The 17,135-nt window shown below is 36.5% G+C and overlaps 1 protein-coding gene across 1 annotated transcript in view; it reads left to right on the forward strand.

The window, feature by feature from the left end:
• Positions 1–17,135, forward strand: part of KHDRBS3 (KH domain containing, RNA binding, signal transduction associated 3) — a gene marked incomplete at its 5' end in the record, with an annotated part of 54,905 nt that overhangs the window by 34,912 nt on the left and 2,858 nt on the right. Inside the window, 2 exons of the mRNA XM_010087350.1 lie at positions 1,725–1,807; positions 16,184–16,242. Of these exons, the coding sequence (XP_010085652.1) occupies positions 1,725–1,807; positions 16,184–16,242 (142 nt within the window). The remainder of the gene's footprint in view (positions 1–1,724; positions 1,808–16,183; positions 16,243–17,135) is intronic.

The raw sequence follows: 17,135 nt of genomic DNA on the forward strand, positions 1-17,135 counted from the left end.
ATGTCTGTGTGTTGCATCAACAAGTAATAAAGTGCTTGTTCATAATAATTGCCAGGAGGCAATGGTTTTGTGGGTTTAGTCTGCCTTATCAAGAAAAAAAATCCATATCAGATGGGCAAAGAAAATGCTAGAGTCTATTTTAATTTTTAGCTTCAGGACAGTGGATTACTGAGAGAGAAAACAATACATTTCCTTTGCAATTGGGACTATTTATCCATGGATCTCTTTGCAAGAAATAATTGGAAGAATCCTTTTTTCTTCTTGCAGACCTATGAATAGGCTGTCACTCATTTGTGCTGGCAAATATTCATAGACACCCTTCTACTAATCACTCCAGGGAAACAATCATGTTCACTGATCTAGTGGTGGTTAAGCAGTATTGATGGGCAGATGTGTGGTTTTCTGTATAAGCAATTCCAAATGACTGGAAAACTACTAAAAATTGTAGCAAATTCAGTTTCTAATCAATTGTTTTGGGGATGTCATTGGCTTCTAGTATAGAAGCTTTCCTTCCAATGTCTACAAAGCTGTCAGATTTCCGTCATTGGAGATATTTTGTACTGGAGTTGGAAAGTCCATCATTTGCCATACTTACCTAAATTGACACTGCTAGTTGGTTTTTTCTGTCATTACTGAAAGATTCTTAAAGGTTCCTTTTTCTGGGAAAGACTTTGTCCTTTCATAAAACTATCCTTAACACTGCTAGGGTTTGATACACACTTATTCAGAAAACAACATATATAAGATGGTGCCTGATTTTCATTTCTCTGGATCCCTGTATCTTCAAAGTGTCTTCTTATTAGGTCATTCTCATCTGGCAGACCTGGACAAGATACTCCTAAAAATATCCATTGAGGTCTTTGGCATATTTGCATAGGATTTGGATATTAAGATTTCCTAGGAATTCAGGACAAAGAGCCATTTCTAAGTTTCATGTGTTGAGCTCAGTTAGATTTATTATTGGATTCAACAATAAACTGGTGATGATTCTTTGAATTTTTATAGTTTATTCTTCTCTGGGAAGCGACAGCATCATTAACTTGTTTTACCTTAAATTTCTGTATGGCTTGTAGCTGAAGTTAGTGGTCTGTTCAACTTGGTGTTTAAATCCAGTGCTATTTTGGGAAGAGTGTTACTACAGTGTATACTTAAATAGTGTGAATAATGTGGGAGAAAAAAAAATCCTTACTTTTAGTTTCTTAATGGATGCTAAGTTCCCCCAAGTTGAAGAGTATACAGAGGGCATTCAAAGAAGTAAATGCATCATTCCTACTAGTCTTATCTCTAGGGAATTTCTTTCCCATCTGTAGTCTATGTAGAATGTTGAGTTTATGACAGCTGCTTAAGTCAGTTGCACAATATTCAGATGTTTTGATTCCTGAGGTGCTTCCTAGAGCTTTCCTGAAGATCAGTAGCTCACTCATCTCAATTTCAAGTACATGGAGATGTGAAGGATTTGTACTGTCTCTGCACAAGCCAGTGTTAACTAAAAAAAAAAAAATTTTTTTTGAAGCACGTTGCCAGTAGTTCAAAATACCTCAAAAGTAATTTAGATGTGTGTGACCTCCTAAATGGAAGTAGTCTGTATTAATATAATTTTGTCATTTCATAATGGCATACATGCATTTCAGGAGAGTTTTGTCTTTCATATTTAACACGAGGTTACTACTTTGTTTCTGGAGTGTGCTTGTGGTTGATATTACCTTTCTTTTATAACCTTTCAGGAGTATGATGATGGTTATGGAACTGCTTATGATGAACAAAGCTATGATTCCTATGACAACAGCTATAGCACCCAAGCACAAAGGTGAGTCTCTAGTTCTGCTCTAACTACCTTTGAAATATTCTACTTCATCTCGAACAGCACAAATGTTACAATAGGCTCATTAGAAATAACCCCCAGTGTTATTTGTCTCTAGTATCACATAAGTATAAAAGTCAAGTTATTGAGTGGTTGAAAGGAAGCAGAAATGAGGTCTTCAAAGAGTCTTAATGTTGTGGTTTATAAAAACACAGGGACAGTTTTTGCTAAACAGCTGGTGGGCTGAGGCAGGGACAGGGAGGGTTTCACTCACCACTCAGGGTGACGGGCAAGAAACCGACATGACTTGGTAAGAGCAAGAAAACAACAATTTATTAACTATTTACGACAAGAAGCAGGATATTGAAAGAGAGAAACCATATCTTAAAAAGGCATTTCTCCCTCACCCCTCCCTTCCTCCCAAAGGCTTTGTTCTGTACCTTCTCCCCGCCCCTGCCAGAGGCACAGGGGGTGCAGTCAGTCCACTGCTCCTTCCTCCTCAAAGTCTTTCCCGGCTGCCATGTGGAGTCCCTTTATCACGTTGACAGTCCTTCTCTAGAACTTCTCCGACGTGAGTCCTTTTCCAAATGGGGCTACAGTCCCCGGACGACAGCCCAACTCTAGCGTGGGGCTTCTAGTTCTTGCGTGGGGTCCTCCACGGCTCTTCACCACATGGCAGGGGAAATGCTGAGAGCGTTCTCTTTCATGGTTCCGACTCGGTGTCTGCATGGCCATCTCCTTCAGCATCTTCCTTCTCTCTTCGCATTCAGGTCTTCATCGGCTCCTGGGTGAGCCATGGCAGAGGATTGGGCTACAGCAGGTTGGTTTGCAGAAGCCGGGCGGGCAGCTGGATGGCCGGACCAGCCCGCCTGAGCCGTGCCCTGCCCGGGCCGCACCAAACCCGTTGTTCTCCCTCTTAAATGTTATTCGCAGGGGCGCCGATTGGCTCAGCCCTGGCCTGGGGTGGGTTCATCCTGAGCTGGGACACTTACAAAGCTAGGTGATGGTGCTCTTCCCCCATTTCCTCCCCCCTCAGTTACCAAATGTTTTGAGGGGGTGGGGGGGCGACTAGTTAAGAGTCATTTAAAAAGGAGCCATCACTGTAACCGCTCGCTTGCCGCCAGCAGCAGACTGGAAGCTAGGGGAACTCTTAGCAGTTGCTCAAGGAGCCATTACCCCCCTCCCTGCTACCAGACAAAACCATAACACTTAGTGATGCTAAATCATAAATCAGAGGGTTTTCAAAAGTTCAGGAAATGAATGAAAACTTAATTCAGATTAATTTTGGGAGGGAGCAGGGGCAGGGAGAGGAGAAAAAAAATATAAAATATTTTAAATCATCTGAAACACAGAGCTGATTACATTTTCTTACTACTTAAACATGGTTATATTCCAGTGTTTTACCTTTATTTGGCTGTAAAAAAAAAAAAAAAGTACATCTTTTAGTTTATTTTACTCCTTTGTGGAATTGTCTTTGTGACCAAGTTGAATCTCTTGCCATTTGTGTTCCTTCCCCCACTTCATTCTCAACAGTATTTTTAAGCTCTTCTGAATTATTTTCTTAAAATTTTGCTTCTTCAAAGTTGTTATTTGGAAACTCCATGAATTACAAGGTATATTAATGAGTCCCAATGATGGGAAAAATGCTATGAAATACAAACTATGTGTGTTAGGTGGTAGCTTGAACTTAATGGAAGATATCAGGTGAAACATTATTTAGCAGCTTGACTCATTGTCCCCATTGTTGAGTACTTCTAAGTGCATGTCTGGAAAAGGGACTTTCTGTGTGCCTTTTACTAAGTTGTAATTTATTCTTACTCTTTTTTTCTCAAATGAAGCATTCATACTTTCATCAGCAAAAGATTTTGTAATGTCATTGAGAATTTCTTGAAACTTTAATGGCAATAAACTTCAAATGGCTGAAACAAGAATGCTGAGAAAAAGGTAAAAAAAAAGTTCTAGTTCTGCATTAAAAACCAAAGCATCTACTTTGGTTATTTGGGGTGATCAGAGCTTCATACCTTGTTTTCTGGGAAGAAGAAAACAGTAGGGAGGGGAGATACTGGTGATGTTAAGTGCGGATTAGACTTTTACCTTCTGCTAAATATTTAAGGCTTTTTTTACGATGTAGCCTTATCTGAAATAGTACAGAACTGCTCACAGCAAAGTTGAGAACAAAGCTATTTGTTTATTTAGCTATTACCTGACATCTGCTTTGCTATAGTATTGAGACACCCAACTTAAATTTTGTTGTATAAATGAATATTTTCTTGTGCCCAACAATTTAGTCAATGTGAAAAAGCTTAGTGGAAAGTTAAGTGTCATTACTGTTGAGAACTAACAATAAAAATACCATTGTGTCTGATATTTGGCCTCTACAAAGTCTCGTAAGCTGCTGAAAATTGATAAAAATTATTTAAGAAACCAGCAGTGCAGGACCTTCAACATATGAAGCTCTGGAGGGTGCTACATTTAGAGAGCTGCTGCTGGTAATGGGTTTGGTTTTTTTTCCAAAAAGAAAATTACCAAAATGGACCTCAACTTCTATGTTGGTAATTCTGTTCTGTTTTACTACTTACAGTGTTGCTAAATGGGTTTATTGCACACAAACATTTTGACTGAGCCAAAGCTAAACATTACTTGGATTTGGGGTTTTTTTCCATGTTGAGAAGGTTTTCACTAAGATTTTTTTCCTTTAAAATTAGCAAAAAGCATATCTCCCAAGAAAATAAATTGCTTTTGTGAAGGACTAAAACATAAGAATATATCTAATATTCTCAGATATAATATGTGCACTTGCTTAGCTCGGTCTGGAAGGAGATAAATCATAAAATGATTGCTCTGGTTTGAATTTTACCTGTAGTTTCACAGTAGATATACTGTTAGATTTTGTTGAATTAATCTTCTGATTGATTACTTTTTTTCCCACTTATTAGTGCTTGGTAAAAGAAAACAAGAAATTATTCACTTGCACATTTCTCACAGCATAGTGACACTCATTTTCTGGCATACTTTCTGACTTGTCAAAAAAGATTTTTAGGATTATATTGGCAGGCAAAAAGTAATAACTATAAACAGCCATCTGAGCTACCTAGACCAGCATTCCTATCTACAATCTGAATATCAAATAGTAGCCCATATTGCAAAATGTCATTTGTGTAACCACTAAAAGATACTTATCATATTTAGGTGCATTACAATGTCCTTACTGTGAAGGAAATTAGGGAAAATGTATTGTTTGCATATTTCAGCCTTATATCATTCTTGATATTTTACCCTCATAAAGCATGGAAAGAAAATACATTTGTGCATAAAGGGCATTCACATGTTTTAAACGCATCATTTGGTGGCTAGCGTGTGTTAATAACTTTGCTTCTTTCCTTTTGTAAGTTGAATGTAGTAATTTTAAAAAGTAATAGTATTTCTAGTATATCTTCTGATATTAATTTCTCTAGAAGATTGTGTTATTAAATATATTGTGTATTAAAGAGGAAATTGGAGAAAAAGTTAGTAAACTAAAAAGATGGATTTGGTCACGGAACTCCCTGCACCTTGTGAAACTTGGTTAACGTTCACAAGGGTACATTGTGTGTACAATGTATATGTGGTACAGTGGAGACAGTTGAAATACTCATTTTGTTTTTAAAGTTTTTGCTTATTTTAGTGATTCCTCTGTTAAAGATGGAAACTTCCACTAGAATTGGAAATACCTCTAGAAAGGTGCATCTGTGTTCAGGAGTACATTCCCCAAATTTGACCATTCAGTGCAACACAGCATGACTCTCCCTTTTTGTTTTCAATTTTGATGTTTCTAGTGTATTTCTAGAAATGGCCACATCTGAGATGGACTAGGATGGGTGATACATTCAGATATGAAGAATAGCATACTGTGTATTATTTCTGTGTGCATTAGAGTAGTTGAGACTTTCCATGCCTCTGCAAACAATTCTTCCTTTCTATAACCTGTTTGCTGCTACCAAATAGTGTTTGTTTAGAAGTTCACTCACATTTTATTTGACATTGTGTGAGACTGTATCCTTACTGTGCTTGGCAATCTTAAGCTTTAGTTAAAACCTGTCACAGCACTGATAGGGAGAGAACATCAGAGTTTTCTCCAAGTTTTCATCTTAATGCCCTATAAGCCTAGAAAAAATTGCTTTCCTTTAAAATATTTTCTTATCCACAGTTGTTTGTTCAACAAAGCCCAAGTAGTATTTCAGTATGTCTTTTAACAGAATTATTTTTCATGGTCACTTTAAAAAAAAATAAAAATCCCTTGGTGTTGTACTGAGCTTTACTAGATATCTTACTGGATTTTTAGAAGAGATGTGACTAATATTTATAGTTTTTGCAGAGGATTGTTAGATGATATTTTTACCATTATAAACTGGGATGGTTAATCAACAGGGCTGTTCAGCATTGTTAGAAAAAAACCAAAACTGTCTATAATTTAACAAAATATTTCTCAATTTCTGAAAATCAAAGGCTAGCAAGCACTTAAAGCAGCTGAGACAGTTTTACCTTAGTGGAGCATGATGAACATTGTCAAAAGCTGGGATCATTTCTGGTTTATACTCAATGCCCTGCTAAGGAGAGCAGCAAGACTAGGCTGAAAGTTACTCTGTCATGCAGGGCAGATTTCAAGTTATGCAGTCAGTTGCATGCCAAATAAGCTTTTTGGGATGTTATGGTAGAACATCAGTTACAAGTGCGAAACACAACACTCATGATGCTGGTGCTGATGTTTTCTGATGTCGGATGCATGTAGATTTGTCAGTTCATTCGTTTGGACATCCTCAAATCTGTCTAGAACTGTAATCCTTTACTTGGACTTATTGCAGAAAGTAGTGGGTCTTTTAATGGCCTGATGTTAATTTCATTATGAAAATTCAGAGACTAATATTGTGGACGAAGCAGGAGCATTTAGTTCAGTCTTTGTTTAAATTTGTAGATCAGTTTAAACATTTTCAACATGAAGAGAAATTCTGTTTATTTGAAATCCCTGAAATATGTTTCAAATTGAGCAAAAGTGCTTTTGTCCCTTAGTGGCTCCATACATGATCTGCACAAGTGTTTGTGAAGACAATAATAGGGCAAAGGGAAATGGATGCTAATAAATCAATTGGCACTGTCAACTCACTGTTTAATGTTCTCCAGAATACATAAGATTTATCACTGAGGAATTGTAGAATAATGGTAGTGTATGGAAACAAAGTCCACCAGGGAGATGTACTACATCATTTGGATTTAGCACTGCCATCTGCTTAATAGCATTGAGATGACTACAGAGGTACTTATGATCAACCATTCATAGCAGTGACAGATGCTGCGGAGAGTTAACATGCCAGAGAATGAGGTTTGTTACTAAAATTCAGATTATGTGACAAGGTTGCTGAGAAGGGGGGCTGGGTTTGTTACTTCTCCAGCAGCATTAAAGGTTTACTGTGTGCTTTTAAGTTTACTATCAAGAGAGAATGGCTAACACAGTTACTGTAGTACAAAAAAAAAAAAGTGGAGAACCCCATCTGTTTTCTTCATGGCATTCAGAAGTTTCAAATAACTTCCATAGGCTTGTCTGCTAGTATTTAAAACTGGATATCTCTTTTCCTGAAAAATAAGCAAAAAAACCAAAACAAACAAAAAAAAAACAAAAAAAAAACCCACAACCTGCTTTTATCTAGCTTTATTGCTTTGGTTTTTTTTACCTACAGCAGAGATCAGCAGTCTCAACTATAAAAAGGAATAGTTTGTGTAACTATATGCTTGTGTCTGTTTAGGGACAAAAATAAGAAGTTATTCATGTAGTAATGTAGTAATTTTGTGTTTAATTAGAATTTCTAATTTAAAAGCTGGCTTAACTCTTCAGTCTTGGTGCTCTCATCTGCACTCCATTGCAGGAGAAATTAATCTAAATGCTGATTTAAAAGGGGAAATATGAGGATTTAAGGTACTTGCTGGCATTCTCTACAGTTCTATGTGACGTTTTGTGGTTTCTGCACATATTAATGCTCTAAATTTCTCTCTGCAACAGCCGTTGTGCCATTGGCTTAAACATAGTGTTTCTCAGTTGCTCTTCTTGCATATCTAACAGTAATTGCTACCATGTCAGATTATACCAAAAATGTGATACGAATACCTATAAATTGTAAACCTTAGAGCCATCCAGTCAAGCTAATCTGAATTGAGGGAATTGGCAAATTCTCTTCTGTACACCTATGTTTATTCAGTGCCTCTAGTTCACTCTGTTGGTTAATGTGTTGGCAATCGAGACGTACATGCTGCAACTTTATTTTCAATTATTTATGTAAAAGCATAAAAAGATAACTGTCCATGTGGTGATTCCTAAGTGTGTTAAAAACCCAGCATTACTAATCCCATGCAGTGAGGACTTATTCTTTACCATTTGCTGCAAGGCATAAAATTTCTTTACTGTAGGGAAGACTATGCAAAAAGACTCTGTGGTCTGAGGAAATTTGTGTTTCATAGCTTGTGGTAGTTACTTAAGAACTAAGTAACAATGTCAGGTTGAAAAGAGGACTTTAAAAACCCCACCTTGAAATCCAGCAGTGGCTGTTGTTCAGCTGATACCTAAATAATAATCTGAATTGGTTTGCTAAAATCCTTCAAATCTCTAAATCCCTGGTTTTGTGCCCCTCTAGAGGCACCTTGGTTTTGAGAGAAGCTGATTCCTAGTGTGTAGTTCTTGGCAATACCCTCCCCATTTTCCGTTTGGAACTCAAATTTTCAGGTGTGTTCTGAAACTGTGCTTCGTAGTCGTACAATAGATGATGATATCGCTGTTTGTACGAGGAAGATTTTCATAAAGAGCTGAGTGTATGGATTTGAAATTGGCTTGTGGAGGTGTTGCTATTAGTATTTGAAAGTTAATTGCCAACATTTTGTTTGTGATGCTCAGTGTTTTAAATTTACATTAAGTTTGTCAGCAATCATACATTTCCAGGGTGTATAAATATGCATTATATGCAAAACACTGTCTGTTACTGTAGCTTTTCAAGATGTAATTCTCTGGGTTTTAATGATATTCGCTGTTTGTATTTCATGCTCTGACTGCTAAATCAAGTCAGTCCTCAGCAGTTTGATTTCTGGGGCTAGTGCAAATGGCTGGTATTTTGCAATTGTTGTTGCTTATGACCACCTGGTATGTACAAGCTTATTGGAGGTTATAATTCTGTGCAAATAAAGCCTGAAAAGCATTAACATAAATAAGCTAATGTATCTTGTAACTGAAAATCCCTGTCATGTGGTTTCCTGCTTAATTTTTACCCTCATATTATTGGAAGAGATTAATTGCTGCAATTTTTCAGATCTAATTCTTCAGGTTTAGATAGATCACTTTCTTTTTTTGTTACTTGTTAAAATGTGACAAGATAAAATATTCAGAAGTGCCTCGATAGTACAGAGAGCTTTAATTGTGAGTCTAGCATACATGTTTGAATTTTTTTTAAGTTAGTTTCCAGAAATCTGGTCTGAAACCTCCGTAAACAGGAATAAGAGTAAGGCAGTTAAAGTGTAATGATGGAAAAAAACTTACTTTTAAAGGAAAAAATAATCTTAACACTAGTGTATCACATGCTGCACTCATAAAATTGGAAGAGAAATTGGAAGAAATTTTAAATATTTAAGGAATCCAGAAAATGAATCATGTCATAAAATTAGGTTATTCATTTTGCGTGATTGGTTTGATTTTACTTAGGTGATTGTACAGCATCTTAAACTGGGTGCGTGTATTATCACAATATAATTACAAGAGGATGAGTGGTAGGATTTCAGGTTTTTTCCTTGACTGATTACACAGGTGAAAACATGAGAAATGAATAGGTCACATAAGATCTTTTAAGAAGTCCATAATAGAAAGGAAGTCATTAACAGTGAATATGTTTGAAATATTAAATGCTATATTGTGGTTATTAATGGTAACTTGTGGAATTATTCATAGTCTAAAAAATCTTAATTATATGAGGGCTTCAATTTAATAACAGTGTGTTTTTTTTTTTAAAAAAAAAGTACTTTAAGCTTGGATGTTAGAGGTAATAGAGGAAGGACAGTATGCTGCAGCACTGCTGCTAGATGTGTTTGGAGACAGAACTTGGATAATGAGGCTTCCAAATCTTATAAATTGAAGTTACTATTCCTTTAGAAATAACTTTTTTAATGGGTTACATAAAGAGATACCACGATGAAGAAGAGAGACTAAATAGTCTCTATGACTAGAGAAAGGACAACATAAATTCATAGTTGCAGTAGATAGAGAAGAACATACTTAAGGAAGACTTATTATCCCTGGTGTGGGGTGGAGAAGGAACTTCTCTGGGAACTCACCCTTTCATGGAAGCCAATGTCTATTAGTTGAATGAGACAGGCATGAGAAATCACGCTTTGTCAGTTCAGAACATTTTTATGACAGAACATGTTTTTGTAGATGAAGATTTGATGCTCTTTTGCTGGTTGACAGTCAACATACTATGTCTGCTTACCAGCAGTAATTGAAAATTGCAGGTTTTTTTCTTAGACTATCCTGCAGTATTTGGTTTGATTTCAAGGGAAGAAAAATCTTGCTGCTTTCTTTTGTTGAGGAAATATCTGTTTAATTGGGTAACTTTAGAAAAAGGAGATGCTTGCAGGAAAACTTTGAGTTGATCTTGCTTGTTTTTCCTGCTTGTATTTTATTTTAGAAGAAATACTGGGAGCTGTAAATTGTACTTCTAAGCAGAATTTAGGCATTCAGTTGACAGATGATGAAAAATAGTTATGTAACCATCAGAATTTGAGGTTTATCGTAGCGTAATTGTCCGGTGCAATATGCTTGGAGCATACATGTTCTTGGTACAAGTAGTAGAGCCCACGTAAGCACAGCAAAAAAGTCTTAGCAGTTAAGTGGATTGAATTATCTTTAACACAAGAGAAGAAGGAAGAGGTCTGCCTTATTGTACTTGGAGAGGCAAGACTTGAACCCTGCCTGGGTAAGCGATATTAGAGAAGCACTGGAAAGACCTCAAACATGGTAATACATTGCTTTTAAGATCTATCAGATGCTTGTGATTATACAGCCCTGAAAAGAGTTGAATATAATCTCTTTAACCAAATACATTCCTTGATAGCACTTTTATTTTTTGAATTATAATCATATAAAACTGGGATAGTATTACATTTTTTTTTCTCTCTAGTGCTCTTCAATTTCAACAGATGCATAAGGGTATCAAACTTACGGGAAACTGATGACAGTTGTACTATTCCTTCAATAATTAAGACGAGATATGATGTATAACTCAGAGTAGTATTTCTAATGACAGAATGATGACATGCAGTTTTTGTGGATGATGTATTAGAGGCAGTGTTGTCTTGTACTCCAATCTGTGACAAGTAATTTTATGTTGGATCTCTAGCATCATCTTACACAGGACTCAAGAAGGCTAACCAAGAATTAGATGGAAGAGTACCCACAGCTTTTTCCAGTATTACGAAAAGTCTAAAGATTTTGAGTGATACCTGTCAGATCGTCGTCATTCTCTGCTGCTTTCATTTTCCTGAGTAGTCTGGTCCATTTGGAGGGAACGGGAAGAAAACACATCCTTTTCCAGTGTTAATGTTCATGTTGGGTCACATCTCTGTTCTCTATTTAGCAGTTGGAGCATATTTGGTATGCACCTGCATACTTTAATACTTCCTATTTCATTTCCTATGATAGCAGTCTAGTTTGCTTCCCCCAAACTGCTTTGCAAAACAAATGTGATGTGGGTATGGTTGTGACTTCGTTCTAATTCAAAAGCCGAAACAAAATGCTAATGTTTAGGAAGTTTGAGTTTAAAATTTTTTGGCTGGAGCTTCTTTTTTGATGTAGTGAATTTTTGACATTTCATTTAGTGTTTCTCATGTTTTAGGAATGGATTGTTGCTGTATTCTGTTAATAGTTTCAAGGTAAAGCTATAGATCCCTGCTGCTGCTGTTTCTGAGAAGAAGCCTTGTTTGTGCCATGTACACCAGTCACTTCTGCTACTTGCCATTTACCTTTCCTGTTTTGAGAGATGGGACATGAGTGGAGTTAGGTGAAAAAAAGACTGAATGTGTTCACAGACAGCAAAAACGGGACTTTTCAGATAGTAAAACTGTTAGCTTTAGAGCTGTACAGAGTTTTGCTAGAAATATGTAGATAGATGTGGTTCTGTGCCTGGTAGGTAGCATCAGAAAGCAGATGCCTCTGAGGGCATTTCACTCTTCTACAGAAGTGAAATTTATTACAATTTCTGACATAAAAAGTAATTTCTAAATAGTGATAGCTAAGGGAATCCTTGAGGGGGCACTCCAGTCATCTTTTAGGATTATAGGTAATAGATTTTCTATTTGTATTATCCATATGAGAGTAAAATAGAGTATAATTTAAGGAAGATTACATCATTTTTCTGTATTTTATAAAGGTTTCACACAGAGGTCTCAGTTGCTTTCTGAGATCATTATCAGTTTGCAGCATAAACTGAGATGCAGGAATGAGAGGACATACCAAAGAAATTTCTTCTAAGAATGAGCAGAATGGGGCATTAAATAAAAATCTATCTGCAAGATGCAAGAGAAGATGTGGATCTCCTCTTGATATATCCTGGTTTCATGCTATCCTGCTGTTACCTGGGTTACAGATTCTAATGATCCACAGAAGCATTAAGAACAGATACTCAAGTCAGTGTTCAAGACAATTATGGAGTTATGAGAAGCTTCACTAGTGATTGTTGTCTTGACAATAACATTTGGGACACTCTTCTTCTGGTTTACTGCTGGTGGATTTTTTTTTATCAGAAGCAGCTGAGCATGAAGATGATAGTAGGAATGATAAAAGGCTTGTCCTTGTGGAAGAGTTCTGTTTAGATGCAATCATATCAGTCAGTCTATTGTATAAGACCTCTTGCTAGAGATCCTCATTTGTTCTTTCTACTTTGCTGCTGTTCTGTGCAACCCCTGTGTAGAAGGACAAAGGTGATGCTTGTGGAGTTTCTCTTAGCACAAAAGGAAACCTTTGTGTTGAAGGTTTTTTTGGTCACTTTCTGGAACTGTGCTGGCTTCTGTCTAAAGGGATCAGCTTTAAAGCTACTTATGATACCAATGTGCAAAAGAAAAAGCAGAGTTGTTGGGACTTTGCCATTTTTCCATAGTAAGCATTACAAGAAGCTGTGCTGGTTGCAAAAGCTGTTTGTCATTACTGGAGAGGAAGAAAATTCAGTTACTCAGTGGTTAAACCCAGTAACCAGGATCGTCAACACTTAAGTATGGGCTTTTCCTTTAAACTAGAAGCTTTCGATCAGAGAAGCTTTCTCCCCTGAGCAATCAGGCTCCCTGCCATACTGCTTTTGCTTCAAACACGGAAATGGCATAATGCTGATTGTAAAAGATGCCTGTACTAAATGTAAATGGCCGTGGCAATCGCATTCATTAATCACAATGTATTTTGTGTACCTTTTGTGCACTTTTTGGAAATGCCACAGACCACTTGTACTGCAGGGCTGACATGCCTGTTCCAGGGTTCTCACAAAAATAGCCTAATGGCCTGTTCCGAGATCTTCATGAGTGTTAGGTTGAAACTCTACCATTCTGTAGATATCTGTCCCAAGAGAATATCCCAATATCTCTAACTGTTAACTTATTTCGTCTAATACAGTATAAAACGTAAGACTTAAGCCTTAACCGTCATGTCACGAGCGGTTACTGCTATTTGTTTTTTTATAAAGATTTACACTTCTCTTATGGTTCATCAAGATATTTTCAGAAACAACCAGCTTAGCAGAAAAGCCTGAGAAATTCAGGTCTTTATTCCATAAGACCTTTGAAGGCTTATGTTGAATACCTCTACACTTCTCACAGCACAGTGGTTTGAGAAAAATGGCAGGAAGCTTCCCAGTCCTCTGTTTTACTGGATTAAAAAAAAACCCTCTGAGGCTTCACTTCATCAGTGATGCAGTGCTAAAATCTGAGATTACTCTTGTTCTCTGGCTGTTTTTTGAACAGATAAAACAGGCACTTCCCCTGGCTTTATTTAAACAACTTAAGCCTCATTTCACATATCCTCTAAGCACTGTAGAATCAATGGCCAACCCTCAGCAATTAGAAGCAGCATAGTTAAGTTTACTGTTGTTTGTTAAACCTTCCATACCATCAGGTGGTTCCAAGTTTTTATGTTGACATGGAACACCAAAGCATTTTTTTTGTTAGACGTCTCTGTCTTCTCACTTGTCAGTGAGAATTGTCAGTCTACAATTAAAAATAGCTTTGATACTGCAAGTTCCTTTGACTAGGTTTCGTTTTAGCGGGGGATTGCTTTGAAAAAAAAAATACAGTTCTGTAAACTGTAACTTCATATGCAGTACTCTATTTTTCTGTGATTCCTCTTAAAAAAACCTTCAGTTATCTTTGGTCTTGGTTGTGAACTCCATGGGCTATTCAGACTCTGTTACAACTGAAACAAAAACCAATCTCTTTAATGTTTTCTTTTTTTACCCAGAACTCCTTACAGCCATCTGTATGTACCCTTCTCTTTGGGTCATAGTCTTTCAGTTTTCTTATCTGCAGTTTTGCATTTGTTTCAAGGTACAGTTGGATTGAGAGAGCGTTGGCATTGTTCAGAGAGCACAAGTGAAAGCAGACAGAGTAGAGACTATCAACTTGCGCCACACAACTTTACTTGCCATTCTAGCTTGTGCATTTTGAACAGATTATTAATTTTGAAGGGTTTGTCTCTTAATAAAGACAGGTCATTATATACTTTCAGTATAAGTAAAAGATTTTTCCTTTCTGATGTTTATTTGTTTTCCAGTTTACATGTTGTAAAATGAATCATTTTTTTGTTTAATAGATATTTCAGATTTATGAAATGAAAAGTCATTCTGACAGGATTGACAGATATGGGGATAGGGCTTGGCTGCTATAGGCTTCTAAACTTGGTGACAGCCTTAAAATAAATAATAAAGTACTGTGTGGAAGGACAGTGAATGTCGGTTTTAAGTTAGTTGTCAGAATAAAGACTGTTTTATCACTGGCTGCTGCAGGGCAAAATTTTTGTGGGTCTTTGTAGTGCATTCTGGTTAAGTTTTGTTTTGTGTTCTTAGGACTTTTTAGATAAGCATTTGCACACACCAGAACCATATTATTTCTTGCCTGGATTATTTTGTGGGATTTAAAACTTTTTTTAGTTTTTAAAAAACCCAAACCCCAGACTAAAACTCAACCCAAACACAACAAACAATCTTTGTCTTGTGTTGGTTTAGAAGTAATTGTGGTGTGTTATTTGTTGTACATAAATGCTTTACTTGCTAATTCATGTTAAGGCTATAAATTGCTTTTTCTGTCTGGCTTTTATTTTGTTAGCAATCAATCTAATGTTAGAAACATTTTGTCAACATTAGTAATTACTTACTAGTGATCATGTATTAGTGATTTCCTTCTCACTCAGAAGGTAAAGACATGGTAGCATCAGTTTGTATTTTCCAAATATCAGCCCTGGGTCTGGCTGTGGTTAGAAAGAAAAGGAAAGAAACAATTAAACGACTTGCTTTTCATGTCCAACAAACATGTCTAATAGACTTTTGTTCTGTCAACTATGTAAAAAACTATACATAGCTACACTTACGTGAAATATGAAATCATAATGGAAAAGTCTTATATAGTAAGGCTTGTTCTTCATTTTCTGTTCAGTAGTCTTAATACAAATAGAAATGCCATCATGAAATGGAACTGTTTTAGGCCATGGTTATAGTATTTTTACATACTTTTTAATCCTAATGATTGCACCTATCTGCTTTTAACTTAGTTCCTATTGTCATTTCTTGTCTGCCTATTAAACTGATAGCATTTACATGCGTGCATCTTTGTCTTGTTTTGAAGACACTGGAACTTGTACGTGTATAGCATCTATCTAACCCTTTGATCAGCAAGTTGCTTGTCCTTTATGGCATTTTTATCAGTGAATTCAAAGATGCAAAGTACTAGGCAACAGTAGGTCATGAAAAGTGTGTACAACAAATGAATTGGTTTGGTACTTACACCTCCTACTCTTTTCATTGGCACTTGCAAGATCTTCACCCTTCCCAACTATAAGTATACTTTAAAATATAAAATTCCCACATCCACATTTACACTGTGGACCAGGGGCTCAATGATGAAAAAAAATCCTAAATAAAATGTTTTTTTTTTTTCTAATTAATGAACAAATGGCACCTAAGTTGTCATTGTCCCATAGATGCTTGCCTTTCTTACCTTAGGGCATGTCTATATCCTTCAAGCTTTCTTCTTTTCAAAGGTAGAATGTGTAATGATAAGCATTGCTGCTTAAAATGTAACTGTTTTATTTCTTGTTCTTCTTCTTACATCCCTCCTCCCCTCCAGTGGAGCAGATTACTATGACTATGGCCACGGGCTGAGTGAAGAAACATATGACTCTTACGGTGAGTAGCTTTATGAGCTAAATGACTACAGTAGTAGACTCTTGAAAAAATATAATCAAGGAAGTTCCATAAGGCAAGCTTCAGTTCTGCAGTGGGTAACAGCTGTTCAGGGATTCCTGCGCTGACACAGAGCTCCTCATTGAGAAAAATACTGAGGGAGGTTTCTGTGGTCTGTTGGTGAACATAGTAATGTGAAACTAAAATCAAAGAAATAAAAAAATAAGATCTGAATCATGCTGCAAGTATCCTTTTCATATCATATTCTACAAGATTTAAGAAAAAAGTAGGGGTGTATAGGACTTTTTTTCAGGAGCTGTTTGCAGCTGAAAGCAAATGCACAGCTGGTGTTGAAACTTGGTACAAGGTAAGAATGTGCTGAAGTTCTCAATCAGGGCCTAACCAAGTAAATTTTAGACTTGTATGGTCTTTTTGTATTAGTTAATTTTCATGCATCATTCTTGTGAAATCAAGCAGGGAGTTGTTATGTAAAGGTTATGGAAGTACTGTAGGTAGCTAATAGGCCTGAGGGCAGCAGGTTACTCGGATGGAGACGAAACAATGCGTAATGAGGCAAGAGACATATGCCAGAGGTAAAGATCACTTTTTTTAAGCTAGAAGTGTGGTAGTGACAGGTTTAATTAAAGAAATCTGTTATGGAGTAGAAGCATAAAGCATGTTAAAAGGCACCTTTGCTTAAGTAATAAATGTTAAATCTCTGGCTAGAGATCAGAGAAATATAATCTAGATCACTCAAATATCAAACATTTGAGGATTGTTCGTAACTAATGTAGAAGTGTTGTGATTTTGGGTAATGGATGCTTCAGTGATTTTAGAGCTCTGCTTAACATTTTCCGTGGTGTGTTTCTTGTATTCTGTTTGGAAGTGCTTCCTGC

This window comes from Pterocles gutturalis, unplaced genomic scaffold, assembly GCF_000699245.1.
Source record: "Pterocles gutturalis isolate BGI_N339 unplaced genomic scaffold, ASM69924v1 scaffold6711, whole genome shotgun sequence".
NCBI classification, from domain to species: Eukaryota; Metazoa; Chordata; class Aves; order Pterocliformes; family Pteroclidae; genus Pterocles; species Pterocles gutturalis.